Source organism: Carassius carassius, chromosome 18 (assembly GCF_963082965.1).
Source record: "Carassius carassius chromosome 18, fCarCar2.1, whole genome shotgun sequence".
Lineage (NCBI taxonomy): Eukaryota > Metazoa > Chordata > Actinopteri > Cypriniformes > Cyprinidae > Carassius > Carassius carassius.
Genome location: NC_081772.1, coordinates 4658348 through 4677168, shown reverse-complemented (window position 1 = coordinate 4677168; position 18821 = coordinate 4658348). Strand labels below are relative to the sequence as shown.

The 18821-nt window shown below is 37.3% G+C and overlaps 1 protein-coding gene across 2 annotated transcripts in view; it reads left to right on the top strand.

Moving 5' to 3' along the window:
• The window catches only part of LOC132092163 (ATPase family AAA domain-containing protein 2B-like), a 103269-nt gene that overhangs the window by 13104 nt on the left and 71344 nt on the right, over window positions 1-18821 (top strand). For both annotated transcript variants that reach the window (XM_059498268.1, XM_059498267.1), the window contains exons 13-19: window positions 2720-2808; window positions 3070-3229; window positions 9284-9374; window positions 10388-10699; window positions 12520-12664; window positions 13414-13600; window positions 13791-13976. In XM_059498268.1, coding sequence (XP_059354251.1) covers window positions 2720-2808; window positions 3070-3229; window positions 9284-9374; window positions 10388-10699; window positions 12520-12664; window positions 13414-13600; window positions 13791-13976 — 1170 coding nt within the window. The remainder of the gene's footprint in view (window positions 1-2719; window positions 2809-3069; window positions 3230-9283; window positions 9375-10387; window positions 10700-12519; window positions 12665-13413; window positions 13601-13790; window positions 13977-18821) is intronic.

The following is an 18821-nucleotide window of genomic DNA, read 5'->3' as shown; positions in this document are numbered from 1 at the left end:
TTGAAGTAGTTTCTTTCGTCTGTGAGCTGATATTTATTGAAGAACAGATATTGCACTTTCCTGGATGTTTGGTTTATGTAAAAGAAAATTAGGGTTGATGACTTGAAAACGTTTATGAGTTAAGTCGATTGTTAAACCTATATATATATATATATATATATATATATATATATATATATATATATATATATATATATATATACACACACATTTGTGCCCTCTAGAAGCTTGCATTCTGCAAGTGAACGTCGCTTGATTGTGCCATCCCAAAGAAGCACAAAGTCACTTTTACGGACTTTTAAATTAAATGTTCCCTCCTGGTGGAATGACCTCCCTAATTCTATCCGGACAGCTGAGTACTTAGCCTCTTCAAGAATCGGCTTAAAACACATCTTTTCTATCTTTATTTGATCCTCTAACTTTAACACTCACTATTCTAATTCTATTCTTTAAAAAAATCTAACTACCTTTCTAATCTTTTTATATTCTATTTTCTTTTCATTAATTATGCATTTGTATGTGTGTGTATGTACAACCCGAATTCCGGAAAAGTTGGGACGTTTTTTTTTATTTTAATAAAATGAAAACTAAAGGAATTTCAAATCACATGAGCCAATATTTTATTCACAATAGAACATAGATAACGTAGCAAATGTTTAAACTGAGAAATTTCACACTTTTATCCACTTAATTAGCTCATTTAAAATTTAATGCCTGCTACAGGTCTCAAAAAAGTTGGCACGGGGGCAACAAATGGCTAAAAAAGCAAGCAGTTTTGAAAAGATTCAACTGGGAGAACATCTAGTGATTAATTAAATTAATTGATATCAGGTCTGTAACATGATTAGCTATAAAAGCTTTGTCTTAGAGAAGCAGAGTCTCTCAGAAGTAAAGATGGGCAGAGGCTCTCCAATCTGTGAAAGACTGCGTAAAAAAATTGTGGAAAACTTTAAAAACAATGTTCCTCAACGTCAAATTGCAAAGGCTTTGCAAATCTCATCATCTACAGTGCATAACATCATCAAAAGATTCAGAGAAACTGGAGAAATCTCTGTGCGTAAGGGACAAGGCCGGAGACCTTTATTGGATGCCCGTGGTCTTCGGGCTCTCAGACGACACTGCATCACTCATCGGCATGATTGTGTCAATGACATTACTAAATGGGCCCAGGAATACTTTCAGAAACCACTGTCGGTAAACACAATCCGCCGTGCCATCAGCAGATGCCAACTAAAGCTCTATCATGCAAAAAGGAAGCCATATGTGAACATGGTCCAGAAGCGCCGTCGTGTCCTGTGGGCCAAGGCTCATTTAAAATGGACTATTTCAAAGTGGAATAGTGTTTTATGGTCAGACGAGTCCAAATTTGACATTCTTGTTGGAAATCACGGACGCCGTGTCCTCCGGGCTAAAGAGGAGGGAGACCTTCCAGCATGTTATCAGCGTTCAGTTCAAAAGCCAGCATCTCTGATGGTATGGGGGTGCATAAGTGCATACGGTATGGGCAGCTTGCATGTTTTGGAAGGCTCTGTGAATGCTGAAAGGTATATAAAGGTTTTAGAGCAACATCTATTGCTCAGTAACAACAGTAACAACGTCTATTTCAGGGAAGGCCTTGTTTATTTCAGCAGGACAATGCAAAACCACATACTGCAGCTATAACAACAGCATGGCTTCGTCGTAGAAGAGTCCGGGTGCTAACCTGGCCTGCCTGCAGTCCAGATCTTTCACCTATAGAGAACATTTGGCGCATCATTAAATGAAAAATACGTCAAAGACGACCACGAACTCTTCAGCAGCTGGAAATCTATATAAGGCAAGAATGGGACCAAATTCCAACAGCAAAACTCCAGCAACTCATAGCCTCAATGCCCAGACGTCTTCAAACTGTTTTGAAAAGAAAAGGAGATGCTACACCATGGTAAACATGCCCCGTCCCAACTATTTTGAGACCTGTAGCAGAAATCAAAATTGAAATGAGCTCATTTTGTGCATAAAGTTGTAAACTTTCTCAGTTTAAACATTTGCTATGTTATCTATGTTCAATTGTGAATAAAATATTGGCTCATGTGATTTGAAAGTCTTTTAGTTTTCATTTTATTAAAATTTAAAAAACGTCCCAACTTTTCCGGAATTCGGGTTGTATGTGTAAAGACCTCTAACACTAGCTTGCTCTATTTTTTTTTATTCTATCTGTTTTCTTTATATTATATTTAAAATCTCATGCTAGGTGTATTGTTAACCTACCTGAGACTTGTTATAGCACTTGTATATCATTGCTCTTTTTGTTGTTTTTGATTGCTTCCACTGTCCTCATCTGTAAGTCGGTTTCGATAAAAGCATCTGCTAAATGCAAAATTTAAATTTAATTTAATTTAATGTACACATACACGTATATACACACACACACACACACACACACACACACCATGCAGCATAAGTGAACCTACCTTTTACGATTTAATGAAAAAAATCTGCTTGTTTCTACTGTGCTATTTTCTTCAAACAGTGTTAGACATTTTCTGATTTTTTTTTGTCCTCTAAATCTTCTTTTTCCTCTTTGTTGATTCTTGTAGTGTATCACAAGTTATCTTTTTAGATTAAGAGTGAATCATATATCCCTATAAAACAGGTGTCAGGCTCGGTTCTCTCTCCAGCTGTTTTGAAGTGTTAGATGTGTGATTATCCAGTCGGTGATGTTTTCCTTTCGTCCTGGCAGGCATACCTCATGAGACCCTCCATCATCTTTTTCGATGAGATTGATGGCCTCGCTCCTGTTCGCTCCAGCAGGCAGGATCAAATTCACAGGTAATGCATTCGAATTAATGCGGTGGCAATTGCCTGAGGTTTCATCATCAGGATTAGAAAAACCTCTGAAGAAATCGGGTAGTTCGATATGATTTCCACACAAGGGTTTTGGTATTACATGGAACGTATCATGGAAAACGCGATTTTTCTAGCTCTTTCAAAGAGTTTGATGTACCACACACACATTTACACAGCAACACCTATTAATTTTACATTTGACAAGGTTATCCAGTAATTTTGTTTTATCTTATTATTTTTAAGCTCCATAGTGTCTACATTACTGGCATTGATGGATGGTTTGGACAGCCGGGGGGAGATAGTGGTCATCGGTGCTACAAACAGACTCGACTCTATCGACCCCGCACTCAGGAGGCCCGGACGCTTTGACCGGGAGTTTCTGTTCAACCTGCCTGATAAAAAGGTGCGTGAAAACTTCTTAACTTCAACTAGTTTTTCTTAGCTGATTTTCTTAGCAACTGATTCTCAGATTCCCAAAGCGTCTTCGTGTCCCTCACTCAAAACCCTTATGTTTGCAGCTGGTTTGTTCTTAACATTGATGATCAACAAAATTGTATACAGTATTATTTTGTTGAATAATTATTATTTTGGACATTTGGGGTCCAAACGTTTTAGAGTATGCCAAATCTGGGATTTTTTTTTTTTTTTTTCATGGTTTTGTTTATTTGTTTAAAAATTTACAGCTTATAATTTGTAATGAAAAAATTACATTAAATTAGAAAAATACAAATACATTTTCACTAATGGTTTCAGCCCCCATATATAATTTTTTTTTTATATTTCACATGTATTTAATCAGAGTTGTTTGCAAAAATTTTTATACTAAATACTTAATATACTGTATATTCACTAGTGATCTTAGATTCCATATATATGTGTGTCAAGTCAAGTCACCTTTATTTATATAGTGCTTTAAACAAAATACATTGCGTCAAAGCAACTGAACAACATTCATTAGGAAAACAGTGTGTCAATAATGCAAAATGATAGTTCAAGGCAGTTCATCATTGAATTCAGTGATGTCATCTCTGTTCAGTTTAAATAGTGTCTGTGCATTTATTTGCAATCAAGTCAACGATATTGCTGTAGATTAAGTGACCCCAACTAAGCAAGCCAGAGGCGACAGCGGCAAGGAACCGAAACTCCATCGGTGACAGAAAGGAGAAAAAAACCTTGGGAGAATCCAGGCTCAGTTGGGGGGCCAGTTCTCTTCTGACCAGACGAAACCAGTAGTTCCTGTGGTCTTGTCCTGGTGGTCGTCTGAGACTAGGTCTTTACAGGGGATCTGTATCTGGGGCTCTAGTTGTCCTGGTCTCCGCTGTGTTTGGGATGTAGAGGTCCTTTCTAGGTGCTGATCCACCATCTGGTCTGGATACGTACTGGATCCGGGTGACTGCAGTGACCCTCTGATCTGGATATAGACTAGATCTGGTGGCTACAGTGACCTCGGAATAAGAGAGAAACAGACAAATATTAGCGTAGATGCCATTCTTCTAATGTAGCAAGTACATAGGGTGTTATGGGAAGTGTTCCCGGTTCTGGTTTACCTAATTAATGCAGCCTAAAAATCCTTTAACAGATTTGGATATTAAAAGCATATTAGTATGTTATGTGCTAATCTAGATTTAAACTGCAAGAGTGTGTCTGCCTCCCGAACAGTGTTAGGTAGGTTATTCCAGAGTTTAGGCGCCAAATAGGAAAAGGATCTGCCGCCCACAGTTGATTTTGATATTCTAGATATTATCAAATTGCCTGAGTTTTGAGAACATAGCGGACGTAGAGGATTATAATGTAAAAGGAGCTCATTCAAATACTGAGGTGCTAAACCATTCAGGGCTTTATAAGTAATAAGCAATATTTTAAAATCTATACAATGTTTGATAGGGAGCCAGTGCAGTGTTGACAGGACCGGGCTAAAATGGTCATACTTCCTGGTTCTAGTAAGAACTCTTGCTGCTGCATTTTGGACTAGCTGTAGTTTGTTTACTAAGCGTGCAGAACAACCACCCAATAAAGCATTACAATAATCTAACCTTGAGGTCATAAATGCATGGATTAACATTTCTGCATTTGACATTGAGAGCATGGTCCGTAATTTAGATATATTTTTGAGATGGAAAAATGCAGTTTTACAAATGCTAGAACATGGCTTTCTAAGGAAAGATTGCAATCAAATAGCACACCTAGGTTCCTAACTGATGACGAAGAATTGACAGAGCAACCATCAAGTCTTAGACAGTGTTCTAGGTTATTACAAGCTGAGTTTTTAGGTCATATAATTAACACCTCTGTTTTTTCAGAATTTAGCAGTAAGAAATTACTCGTCATCCAGTTTTTTATATCGACTATGCATTCCATTAGTTTTTCAAATTGGTGTGTTTCACCGGGCCGCGAAGAAATATAGAGCTGAGTATCATCAGCATAACAGTGAAAGCTAACACCATGTGTCGTGATGATATCTCCCAGGGGTAACATATAAAGCGTGAAGAGTAGCGGCCCTAGTACTGAGCCTTGAGGTACTCCATACTGCACTTGTGATCGATATGATACATCTTCATTCACTGCTACGAACTGATGGCGGTCATATAAGTACGATTTAAACCATGCTAATGCACTTCCATTAATGCCAACAAAGTGTTCAAGTCTATGCAAAAGAATGTTGTGGTCAATTGTGTCAAACGCAGCACTAAGATCCAATAAAACTAATAGAGAGATACACCCACGATCAGATGATAAGAGCAGATCATTTGTAACTCTAAGGAGAGCAGTCTCAGTACTATGATACGGTCTAAATCCTGACTGGAAATCCTCACATATACCATTTTTCTCTAAGAAGGAATATAATTGTGAAGATACCACCTTTTCTAGTATCTTGGACAGAAAAGGGAGATTCGAGATTGGTCTATAATTAACTAGTTCTTTGGGGTCAAGTTGTGGTTTTTTGATGAGAGGCTTAATAACAGCCAGTTTGAAGGTTTTGGGGACATATCCTAATGACAATGAGGAATTAATAATAGTCAGAAGAGGATCTATGACTTCTGGAAGCACCTCTTTTAGGAGCTTAGATGGTATAGGGTCTAACATACATGTTGTTGGTTTAGATGATTTAACAAGTTTATACAATTCTTCCTCTCCTATAGTAGAGAATGAGTGGAACTGTTCCTCAAGGGGTCTATAGTGCACTGTCTGATGCGATACTGTAGCTGACGGCTGAATGGTTGCAATTTTATCTCTAATAGTATCGATTTTAGAAGTAAAGTAGTTCATAAAGTCATTACTGCTGTGGTGTTGGGAAATGTCAACACTTGTTGAGGCTTTATTTTTCGTTAATTTAGCCACTGTATTGAATAAATACCTGGGGTTATGTTTGTTTTCTTCTAAAAGAGAAGAAAAGTAATCGGATCTAGCAGTTTTTAATGCTTTTCTGTAGGATAGGTTACTTTCCTGCCAAGCAATAGGAAATACCTCTAGTTTTGTTTTCCTCCAGCTGCGCTCCATTTTTCGGGCTGCTCTCTTTAGGGTGCGAGTATGCTCATTATACCATGGTGTCAAACTGTTTTCCTTAACCTTCCTTAAGCGTAAAGGAGCAACTGTATTTAAAGTGCTAGAAAAGAGAGAGTCCATAGTTTCTGTTACATCATCAAGTTGTTCTGAGGTTTTGGATATGCTAAGGAATTTGGATACATCAGGAAGATAACTTAAAAAACAGTCTTTTGTGGTAGAAGTGATGGTTCTTCCATACTTATAACAAGAAGTAGAATTTACAATTTTGGCTATATGAAGTTTGCACAAAACTAAATAATGATCTGAGATATCATCACTTGGCTGCATAATTTCAACACTATCAACATCCATTCCATGTGACAGTATTAAATCTAGAGTATGATTTCGACAATGAGTAGGTCCTGAAATGTGTTGTCTAACCCCAATAGAGTTCAGAATGTCTATAAATGCTGATCCCAATGCATCTTTTTCATTATCAACATGGATATTAAAATCACCAACTATTAAAACTTTATCTGCAGCCAGAACTAACTCGGATGTAAAATCACCAAACTCTTTAATAAAGTCTGTATGGTGCCCTGGTGGCCTGTATACAGTAGCCAGTACAAACATAACAGGGGATTTATCATTAACATTTGTTTCTCTGGATAATGTTATATGAAGCACCATTACTTCAAACGAGTTATACTTGAAGCCTGCCCTCTGAGGAATCCTGAAAACATTGTTATAAATTGAAGCAACACCTCCCCCTTTGCCTTTTAGACGCGGCTCATGTTTATGACAGTAATCTTGGGGGGTGGACTCATTTAAAATAATGTAATCATCAGGTTTCTGTCAAACAGAACACATCTATATTATGATCAGTGATCATATTATTTACAAAAAGTGTGTTCGTAGAAAGGGATCTGATATTCAATAAGCCAAGCTTAATCATTTGTTTATCCATATTGCATCTGTTTTTTATTTGTTGAACCTCAATTAAATTGTTAATCTTAACTTGGTTTTTACGTTTTTTGTATTTTCTAGTTTGGTGAACAGACACAGTCTCTATAGTGTGATCTCTAGGTGAAAGAGTCTCTATGTGCTGAGAATTAGCTGACCTCTGTGACGTGAGGCAGCTAGCAGACGGTCGGTTTAGCCAGTCTGTCTGCTTCATGACCTGGGCCCCAGTTAGTCAAGTATAAACACTAAGACTATTTGCCATATTTCTAGAGAGAAGAGTGGCGCCACCCCAGGAGGGATGAAGACCATCTCTTTTCAACAGGTCAGGTCTTCCCCAAAAGCTCGTCCAATTGTCTATGAAACCTATGTTATTCTGTGGGCACCACTTAGACATCCAGCCATTGAGTGATGACAATCTGCTATGCATCTCGTCACCACGGTAAGCAGGGAGGGGGCCAGAGCATATTACAGTGTCTGACATCGTGCTTGCAAGTTCACACACCTCTTTAATGTTATTTTTAGTGATCTCCGACTGGCGAAGTCGAACATCATTAGCGCCAGCATGAATAACAATCTTACTGTATTTACGTTTAGAATTAGCCAGCACTTTTAAATTTGCCAAGATGTCAGGCGCTCTGGCTCCCGGTAAACATTTGACTATGGTGGCTGGTGTCTCTATATTCACGTTCCGTACAATAGAATCACCAATAACTAGAGCACTTTCATCAGGTTTCTCAGTGGGTGTATCACTGAGTGGGGAGAACCTGTTTAATGTTTTGATCGGAACAGAAGAGCGGTGTTTTGACCCACGACTATGCTGCCTCACTGTCACCCAGTTGCCCTGCTGCAGGGGTTCTGTTGCCGGAACCGAACAATGTACAGAAATCCCTGAGCTAGACGCATCCAAAGCCGTATCTAGAGCCCTAACATTCTTACTGTCCTCAATTAAAGTTTGGATGCGTGTCTCTAATTCTGAAATCTTCTCTGTCAGCCTAACTGTTTCCCTGCATTTATCACATGTGAATCCCTCATCTGCGACAGAGATAGATAAACTGTACATGTGGCAAGAGGTGCAAATAACAATAGCAGGAGAAGCCATTACTCACCGTGCTTGATGAAATATTCTTACTGCGGTTGTTTGATGAACTTGTGAAAAACTGGAGTGAGAGAGAGAAGAAAAGAAAACAGCAATAGGTTCGAATGAAAATGCTAATGACAGGCTAACGAGTGCTAACGCTTTGCAGGTGTACTGCACTCACGGATATAAAATAAAAGTGAACGATCAAATTTAATCTGATAAGATTGATCGATAATATCAGAAATATGGTGTGAATTAAGTTATATTTTATCACTTTAAAAAGAGAGTGATAGTAAGATAAAGATTCTAGAGAAAAAAATAAAATAAAAACAGCTACACGGAGCTACGATTAGCTACAGAAGGCCAACAGGAAGTAGAGTAAACACTGTCCAACAGCGACACCCGAAGTCAGGGAGTCAATCGTGTGTGTGTGTGTATATATATATATATATATATATATATATATATATATATATATATATATATATATATATATATATATTTATATAATTTTTTTTTTCATTATTTTATTATATACTTTGTCACAGGAAAAAAATGAATGTCAAATGGCGGTGACAACAAACAAACAACAATAGAAACTGATTAGTTTACACTTATAAAACTAAAAAAAAAAAAATTATATGATCGTCAAACCTATCTACACCCCAGTATTGTGTGTGTCATCTATGCCTGAGTTTTGTTTTTTATGTTGCTGTAATATAAGTTCAGCTCTTTGCTGGTCTAGTTCCTGGATGTGTATGTAGTTTGTCTTCTCAGCAGGGCGCTGGCTAATCAAACGTTAGCTCTTATGTTTTCACCAGCCCCTTTAAGTGTTTATGATCAAAACAGTTTTGCTGTGCATTTTGAAGTGCCTTGTTTTATCTGTACACTTGTCTTGTCTGTGTCTGTGTTTGTGTTCATGCTCATCAACAGGCTCGAAAGCACATTCTGGAAATCCACACCAGGGACTGGAGCCCCAAGCTAGCTGAACCCTTCATTGATGAGCTAGCTGAGAAATGTGTCGGTAAGATGGACCAAAAATGTATGCTTTTCTAGCTTCAGCTCTATATTTCAACCCAACTATTTGCAGCATGAGCACGTTTTGGTTTTCAAGTCATTTCTTTGTTCAAAATCACAGGCAGTCAGAACCTGCTTGTTTAATCTATTTTCCAAGTCAGTGAGCTCTTACTACTTGATTTTTCTTGACCATACAGTCTTTTGATGTCAGATATTTGAAAGATGAAACATAAAGAAACAAATGGTAATCCCATAATCAAAGAACATTTACCATGTTTTACACAGGTGTCAACGTTTGTTCAACAAATTGTATTATTAATATAGAAACTTTGACTTCCTGAAGCATTTTATTTGCTTTAAATGTATCTTCTTGGTTATTGTTTGTAACTTGAAGTTCAAAATCACATAGCATATGTAAAATTAGTTGAATGGAACAGTGTTAACATTTTCACTGTAAGCAAGACTATTCTGTCAACTTAGTGTACTTCTTAATAAATGTTAATAATAATATGGTAACATTTTACAATACGATTTACTAGTTAGCATTAGTTAACTACATTAGTTAACATGAACTAAGAATGTACAATACAAGTCATGTTCAGTTCATCTTTTACTAATGCATTATTAAAAGCAAAAGTTGTGCTTGTTAACATTAGTTGACGCACTGTGTACCAACAGTGAATGCCTGTATTTTCATTAACTAATATTAACAAAGATTAATAAATACTGTAATGTATTGTTCATTATTTTTTCATGTTCATTTGTTCATGGAACCTTTTTGTAGTCTTACCAATAATAGTAAATAATAATGAAGTTTAAGCAATAATAATTCAAAATTTTACTTGCATTTATTTAAAAAAAAAAATGAAAAGAGAATTGTGAAAAATGTGAACAAAAATGAAATTTGTGAAAAGATAACATTTTTACAGTTAGCTTTTTACTCATTTTTGGAACAGTATTACATGTGGCCACATAGTGACGTTCTTGTCCAGACGTGTATCTACCTTTTCTGTGTCTCAGGTTACTGTGGGGCCGACATCAAAGCACTTTGCACAGAGGCTGCGCTAGCGGCTCTGCGGCGGCACTATCCTCAGATCTACGGTAGCAGCCAACGTTATCAGCTGGATGTGGGCTCCATCGTTTTGGGGCCGCAGGACTTTGGTCGTGCTCTGCGCTCCATAGTACCTGCGGGTCAGAGGGCTCTGGCTCCGCCTGGCCAGGCCCTTTCCTGTGTGTTAAAGCCCCTGCTGGAGCCCACACTGGCCCAAGCGCTGGCCTTCCTGATGCGAGTCTTCCCCCACGCAGAGCTCCTGCACAGGGAACACACACAAGGTACTCTCCCATTTCCTGCTGTTGATTTTATGTTGCTCAGTGAGTTATGTTGTACATCAGTTACATTTAGCTTTTTTCCCTTTGTCCTTCTTTTCTCATTTACTTGTTTCATTATCCAGTTTATTTTTTGTGCCTTACATTCAGGGCTTTATAATTACCGCCTCATATTTCTGCTGGGAATAGAATTTTACCAGCATTTTTAATGACTGTTTTCTTTGTAATAAGTCATGCGGCTCATCATCAAATTTTTCTCTACTGTAATTATTCTAGGGCTGTAGCTATCGAATATTTTAGTAATCGAGTATTCTACCAAAAATTCCATCGATTAATCGAGTAATTGGATAAAATGTGTTTTTGCTTAATTAAAGTGCAATATTAATTATGCAAGAGAAAATAAGACTCCTGGGTCTCTTAAAATGAACAACTAAGTTTCCTTTTTAAATTCTTTTTTTTTTTTTTTTAAATGCATAGAATGCAATGCTTACATCAAAAATAAAAATTATATTATTACCCATTGTTTCTCTGTCTGTACTTGTACTGTGAACAATGACAATAAAGTTGACAGATGAATTAAGTGCCATTCAGTTGGAGTTTAAAATAAAGCATTTTCTGAGATGCACATTAAACATTAAATGCATAAAACATAAATTAAATTCTTTTAATTATTGAAAATTAACTTAACTTTTTGGTAAACAAAGGGGATTTACTATTAAAAATAAAACATGGAAGAAATGTTGTGTGATTAAAACATAAAAAAATGTTTTTTTTTTTTTTTTTTAGTGGTAGGCTATATACATTCTGCTGAACAATAGTCTTTATTTTGACGGGTTGACGTACCTTTACAGTTCTGTGTGTGATGTGATGCTAGTTTTACTCAAATCAAACGGTCAAATGCTCATGAAGTGACTGTCAGAGCAGTTCTGGAGATGTTGTTCATGTTCACATCCTCATTTAGTGAGACTGCAGACACTAAAATCACCGCGAGCGTCACGCGCGCTTCAGTGTGTGTGATAAAGGAAGACGCGCTGCTCCATTCATTAACAGAGACACGCACACTTGGGATTCCGCGATTCCTTCCACGTTTTCTGCATCATGGAAATCATAGGGCCCCAGTTGTGGTATGCCAGCTCTATCTTGCAATGGACACACGCCATGACGTTCTCTTTACGTTTGCCCGCGCCCTCAAATCAAAACACTGCTGACTCCTTGCAGTATGAGATTTCGGACGCAGCGCTTGTCTCCTTCCGCTTTGTGGGTGACGTAAACGCGTTGTCACATTAAAAAAATTGCGAAAGAACCTGACATGAGATTTAAAATAAATTAAAAGAGGCTTCGAGGCAGAGGAATTTGCCTCGATCATTTTTTGTAATTGAGTTACTCGAGGAATCGTTTCAGCCCTAAATTATTCCAAATGTTATTCCAAATTATTTAAAATGTTTGTTTTAAGAGAAACTCCATACGTTAAAGATGGATTGACAACTAGTGAGATTTGTTTTCCTGTACTGAGTTCATTCATCTGCATAATTATTTTATTCAACAGCTTAATGAAACATGAAATCAGAAATGACTTTTGTTGGTGAATAATATTAAACATATTTTATAAATGGTAGATATTTTTTAATTAGTGGAATATTTTTTAACTTTTTAATCTTTAAAGTTGTACATTTTCATTGCCCTTTTAATGAAAAAAAAAAAAAAAAACTAGGATTCTTCTTCATTTGCCAGAACATGCCTTTTTATGCCCTTGCCTTTTAAGTCTAGAATAGATTATATACCTTTCCTGCTGCATACTGTTTCATTTTAAATCACTCTGATTTCAGACACTGACAATCATCTGTTGGTGGAAGACTCGAACAGCGGGGATGAGGAATATCTTGGTGCTCCTTCCATTTATGAAACTCAGTCAGGATCATCGAAGAAAGCAAATTCCTGCACGACCCATAAACCCTTTCTCCACTTTACCATGTGAGTCACTTGTTCATCCAGAACTCCGCTTTAATCCTCGGTACGTTTTAATTAATATGTACACTGTGAGACCCCTCATTTATTATGCTTATGTTTCAATTGTAATATTACATCTTTAAGTTTTTAATTATAATGTAATAAGTATATATATTTTTATATGAATATACCCTCTATGCTGATATGGCAATAAAAAATAAATGATAAAAAAAACCTATTAGATTTAAAAGTCTTGGAAGGTGTTTAAATGATAGTAAAACACTGTGTTTTGCTGCCATCTGTTGGAAAGCGTCAGGACGGACAGGCGGCACTGACACAGCTTGTGTTCCTCAGCAGACCTACTTCAATTGCGTTTGCATTGATTTGTTCTTCATGGTTCAGTAAAGCAGTGTTTTATGGCATTAGCTTGTGATCATCAATACTTGCAGATCCTCACACTTAAATAAGATGAACCACTTGCAAACATCTCAATATTTTAATATACAGTATAAATGTCAAATGCATGAAAATTTGTCCTCCCTAAAAAGCTGCCAACTTTATCAATTACCTTCTTTATTTCTCTTCATTATTTTATTTGGCCATCGTAGCTTCATTCCTCTTGTCAAGCAACTTTCTTAATGAGTAACTGAGGCTGTTTCTGAAAACTAGAGCTTTTGTAGACAGCATTTCTGTGCTTCAGGAACACAAGGGTTGATTTAAATGTTCCTAACTCGCTTAGATGGATAGATAGTGACCTTTTATATTTGTTTCAGTTCAGCCTACCAGCAGCCCACCTCTTACCGGCCACGGCTGCTGCTGACGGGACCCCAGGGTGCGGGGCAGAGCACACACCTGGCCCCTGCTGTGCTGCACCACCTGGAGAAGTTTACTGTGCACCGCCTCGACCTACCCACGCTATACTCCATCAGTGCCAAAACCCCAGAGGAGTCCTGCGCTCAGGCAAGCTGAAACGCACCATCACTTGAAGACTTCACACGTCCAGTGCGTGGTGCTGTGGGCTAGTAGTACTATTGTTGTGCTTAAGATGTGTGATGATGGTAGTCAGCGCACGCTATCCACCTTATTTATTTTTTTTACATAAGAGTGAATGTTCATTTGTAACTTTGGGTATGTGTGTGTCTGTGTGCAGGTGTTTCGTGAGGCTCGGCGCTGTGTACCGAGCATCATCTATATGCCTCACATCAGTGACTGGTGGGAAGCCATCAGTGAGACGGTCAAGAGCAGCTTCCTCACACTCCTGCAGGATGTACCTTCATTCACACCCCTCTTCATCCTCGCCACAGCAGAAACCATCTACCAGCAGCTTCCTGACGAGGTGACCAATCTGTCCCCTTAACCATAAATGCTTTTTGCATCTTGTTGTGGAGAAGTTTTTCTAAGGGTGTCTTTGTTTTGGTTTTTTTTAAAGTTGTTGTGTAAATAATTAAATATTGAATTTTAATAATAAAAAATATAGTTATTAGGTTTTGTTTTTTAAAGTACATGTATATAGATAGATAGATAGATTGAGTGATAACATGAGCCTGATTTGCGTACCATGCTCTAGGCCAAAGCTCAACCTTCTTTTTTCTTTTCATTTTCTTCTTGACTTTTTGTACTCCTGGTTCTCATCTTTTTTTCAAAGCCTGGCCTGTACCCGTCATTCCTTTCTATTTTTTTTTTTTTTTTCTAGTCCTTTTCTAAGTGCACCAGGGGCATCAAAATCAATTCTCAAAGACATTGCAGCAAGAGCATGTGGGAGAAGTCTTTAAAATAAAAGAGGGTGCGAGAGGGTGGAAGGAAGAAGATAAGTAATGCAATCTGAAAAAAAAAACCTCTCTCTCTTAATTATGCTGACGAGGAGTCACTCTGGCAGCTCTGTGGTTTCACCTCCCAATCCAGCATCAAGCGCCTCCAGCAGCTCATGCTGTGCACCCCATGCATCCCAGGATGAGTCGCTGGGCAACTAGTGATTGGCTGGTGGCGAAGCCCTTGATCATAGCGCCCACTGAAGAGACTGATGCCCACCAGGAGGGCACGAGAGTGTTTAGAATAAAAGCATTAATGTTATTGACAGGCCCGTCTCTCGCTCGCTCTTCTCTTGCCAGGTGTATTCATTAAAGCCTGTCTCATTCCTCTGAGGAAAGACACATGTTTAATTGATAGTAGACGAGGATTATTTATGTGGTGCTGGGTTGTGTCACACTTGTTTTTTGTTTTCTCATGTGCTTTGAAAATTTGCCTCGACTTTCAATGGTGAATGACCCTTTTGAAGACCCCTGTGGTGTCTTGTTGAAATTCCACCTATATGACAGTGTTTGGATTATGAATCTGCAGCCACCAGATATTTCAGTAGGTTAGGTTTGAGTTGCTTGACTTTTTATTTTTATTTTTATAGTGTCTTGACATGAGTAATTTCAAAGTTCCTGAAGTGTGTTTTAGATGTTAAATCCCAGGATAGTGTACTGAGACAAATTTAATATAGATTAAATAATGTAGTCATTTGTAGGTTGATTTTTCCTGAAAAGGGGTAAATGTTTAAAGGGATTAGTAATATATTGGTTATCGGGCTATTTTTTTATTTTTATTTTTTTAAATTTGTCAACATTAGATATACTGACCAATACTGGATCTTTAAGAGTACGTTTCCCCCTATTTTTACATTTTTAGATCACCTTTGCCATCATATCACACTCACTTAATAATCTTAGTTGATTTTAAAAAAACAAACAAAAAAATTTCATTTAATAACACTGTTAAGTGTAATCATTAGCAAATGAATTTCCAATTTTTCGTGCTTTGCTTTCTAAATTCACATGTGAAATGAGTTGGTTATATGCCATAACTATAATTCATTATGTACAAATAATGATTAGGTTATCATTATTGGCCAGATATGTTTTAAATCGGTACCTTCCTTTTTTGCTGATTTCATTTAGGATATGCGGCTTATTGGTTAATGTTAACCAAAACTGTCTTATGTAAACAAACAGCCCTAAAGCTTTTTAATCATCTCTTGCAAATCCTGGTTGAACAGCTCCCCTAAAGTTTGTCCTTGTAAGTCTCAATAGAGCAGTATTCCTCCACAATCTTCTTCTGAGTCCATTGTGGTACAGAAGACCCATCTTTTCATGATACAATCCATTTCTGATGGATACTATCAAGTCACGCCCTGCATTTCATTTTATTTTTGTCCTTGTTTGAGTCAGAAATATGTTGTAGTGAGGAAGTAAAATTGGTTGCGAATGTCATTTTATTTTGACTTCAGCCAAGTTTTGACAACCATAGAACATATGAAGTGGCTTTGAATGGTGAAGTAGGCAAATTCAGAGAATCGTCTGTTTGAATCCACAAAGCTTGTTCCTGCTTTGAAACGTACCCCAAGGCCCCATCAGTGGAATCATACCATCCTCGCTCTGAATCATACCACCCTTACCTTGGTGTGAGAGTCGTCTCTTCATCTGGGCAGGGGGTCCTGTGTTAAAGCCGCGATCAATACTGGAGGTTCCCAGTAACACCACAAGAGCAACTACTGTCAGATTCTCCCTTAGAACAAACCATCCCGGCCTCTCCCACTCATGAACACTTGAATCCAGGGCCTCTGAGATCCAGAGATGGAGCATTTGTGTGTGGAATTCAGAAAGGGGTGCTTTGAAGGATCAGGAAGTGTTTGGCCTGCACTGATGTCAACCGGTAGCTATGATTTCTGCGAGGTGGAAAACACAGTCGGAATTGCGGAATCTAGTCCTAAAAATGCAATTCACAGTTTAATGCGGAATGTCACAGAATTTGTAAAATTTTGAATTAATTAATCAAAAGTAGTTCATTACACTTAAATCGCGATATGGACTAGTATCTATAAATATTAAGCCGGAAAAGTCATTTAAATATGAATCCTTCATGTTCTACATGTCTCTGTTAATGAGTGGTGCAGATGCGCGGTTTCATTTATGATACTACATACACATACTGAAGCACGTGTGACGCTCGCGGTGATTTCAGCATCTGGCGATGATCTGAGAGTTACTTCATGAGCATTTGACCGTTTGATTTGAGTAAAACTAGCGTCACATCACATATACAGAACTGTAAAGGTATTCATGGCATCCCGTCAAAATAAAAGTCTGGTTTGATTAGAAGAGTTAAGACATTGTGTCTATTACTATTTTTCAGTAGAACATAGCCTACTACTACTAACGTTACAACTACTACTATAATGAAAAGGAATAATCACACAACATTTCTTCCATGTTTGAATTCTAATAGTAAATCCCCTTTGTTTGCCAAAAAATTTAGTTTGCTTAATTTTCAATTATTAAAAGATAAATTATTAAAAGAAAAAAGTTTTAAGCCTTCATTTGATAACCAGAAAAATGTAAATACAAAAAAATCATAAGGCTACTTTAAGAAAAAAAAAATAATTTCAAATAATTAGACATGTTAAAACACAGAACAGAACACAAAGTTTTTATTTAAATCAGTAATGATATTTTCTATAGATGCACCAACTGACTGGCCAGGTATTGTAATTAGCCAATTATAATTATATAACGCTGATAATGAACGTCAGTTAACAACGGCTCTGTGTAGTAACAGCTGCTCTATGTGAAATCATGCATCTGATGGAATTTACCGCTGATTAGAGAACCGGCTTTACTGATGAGATGCGCATTATCGGCCGATATTTAATGTGCACCCCTAATCAGACTAATGACCAGTTCGTTTTGACGTCACACGTACGCTCACATCTGCATGTAAACATGTCATTGGCATGGAAATGTTTCACTGTGAGTAAAGACACAAAGTTCGCAATTTGTAATACATTGTAGGACCATAATGATTTATGATTGATTAAACACTTGATTAATGCTTGTCTGGGACAAGTAGATTTTTTTTAAAAGTGGCAAGTGAGTTCTGGTCTCACTTGCCGACCAGAAACGAAGCCTGATTTAAACTAAAATAACTAGGGAAGCACTGAAACTTGGCCACCAAAGATTTTCACATGACAATGGTTCTGATTTTATTGCATTCAGTGTAAATGGAGATTGATGATATATCCATGTTGTGCCAGATGAGGCTCACGCAGCCTGTCTGAGAGCGAGAGAGAGACATGCAGAAATCAAAACAAATGCATGGAGATTTTTCTCACAAAAATGCTGTCAAAATTGCTCAAAATTGACGTTCGAATATTCCCTCTAAAAAATCAAGTCAAGTTTGTTTATTTCTAGAGCACATTTACTTCCGGTTTTTAGCCGACCAAAGTGCTGTACAGTAATCACGACAAAATACATACTAACCAGCTACGTCACTATCAGCAATCAAATATAGTGCATTAAAAGTTAGTTCAAGTAAATACACATTAAAAGTAATCACGATAAAATACGTAATGTACCAACAACGTCACTATCAACAATCAATTAAAGTGCATAAAAAGATAAGTTCAAGTAAATTACACATTGAAAGCCACTCCAAACAAATATGTTTTTAGAGCCGTTTTAAACTCTGATAAAGTGGAAGCCATTTTAAGATGAATAGGAAGATTATTCCATAAAGTGGGGCCCACCACTTCAAAAGCTCTATTTCCCCTCTTTTTCAAGCGGGTTCTAGGAATACGAAGGAGGGATTTGTTTCCTGATCTCAGTTCTCGCTTTGAAGTATATGGGTGGAGTAAATCCGATAAATACGATGGTGCAAGATTATTTAAGGATTTATAGACTAATAATAAAATTTTATAGTCGATTCTATATTGGACAGGTAACCAGTGAAGGGATCTCAAAAGAGGTGTCACATGATCAAATTTTTTGCCACCTTTCAAAAAGCGTGCTGCTGCATTCTGAACAACTTGTAATCTCGAGATTTGATTCTTGGAAATCCCATAATAAAGAGAGTTGCAATAATCTAGCCTGGATGTTATAAAGGCATGAATAGCAACTTCAAGAGAATCATTGGATAGGAAAGATTTAATTTTGGAAAAAGAGCGTAGATGAAAGAAACTAGAGCCCACTACCGAGGCAATTTGCCTATCAAATTGTAAGTTGTTGTCTATTACCACACCTAAATTCCGAACCTTTGCTGAGATAGGGAAATTTAAAAGATCAAGGTTAGGTAAATATTTCCTTCTTTGCTCGGTAGGGCAGAAAACAATAGCTTCCGATTTATCTGAGTTCAAAAAAAGAAAATT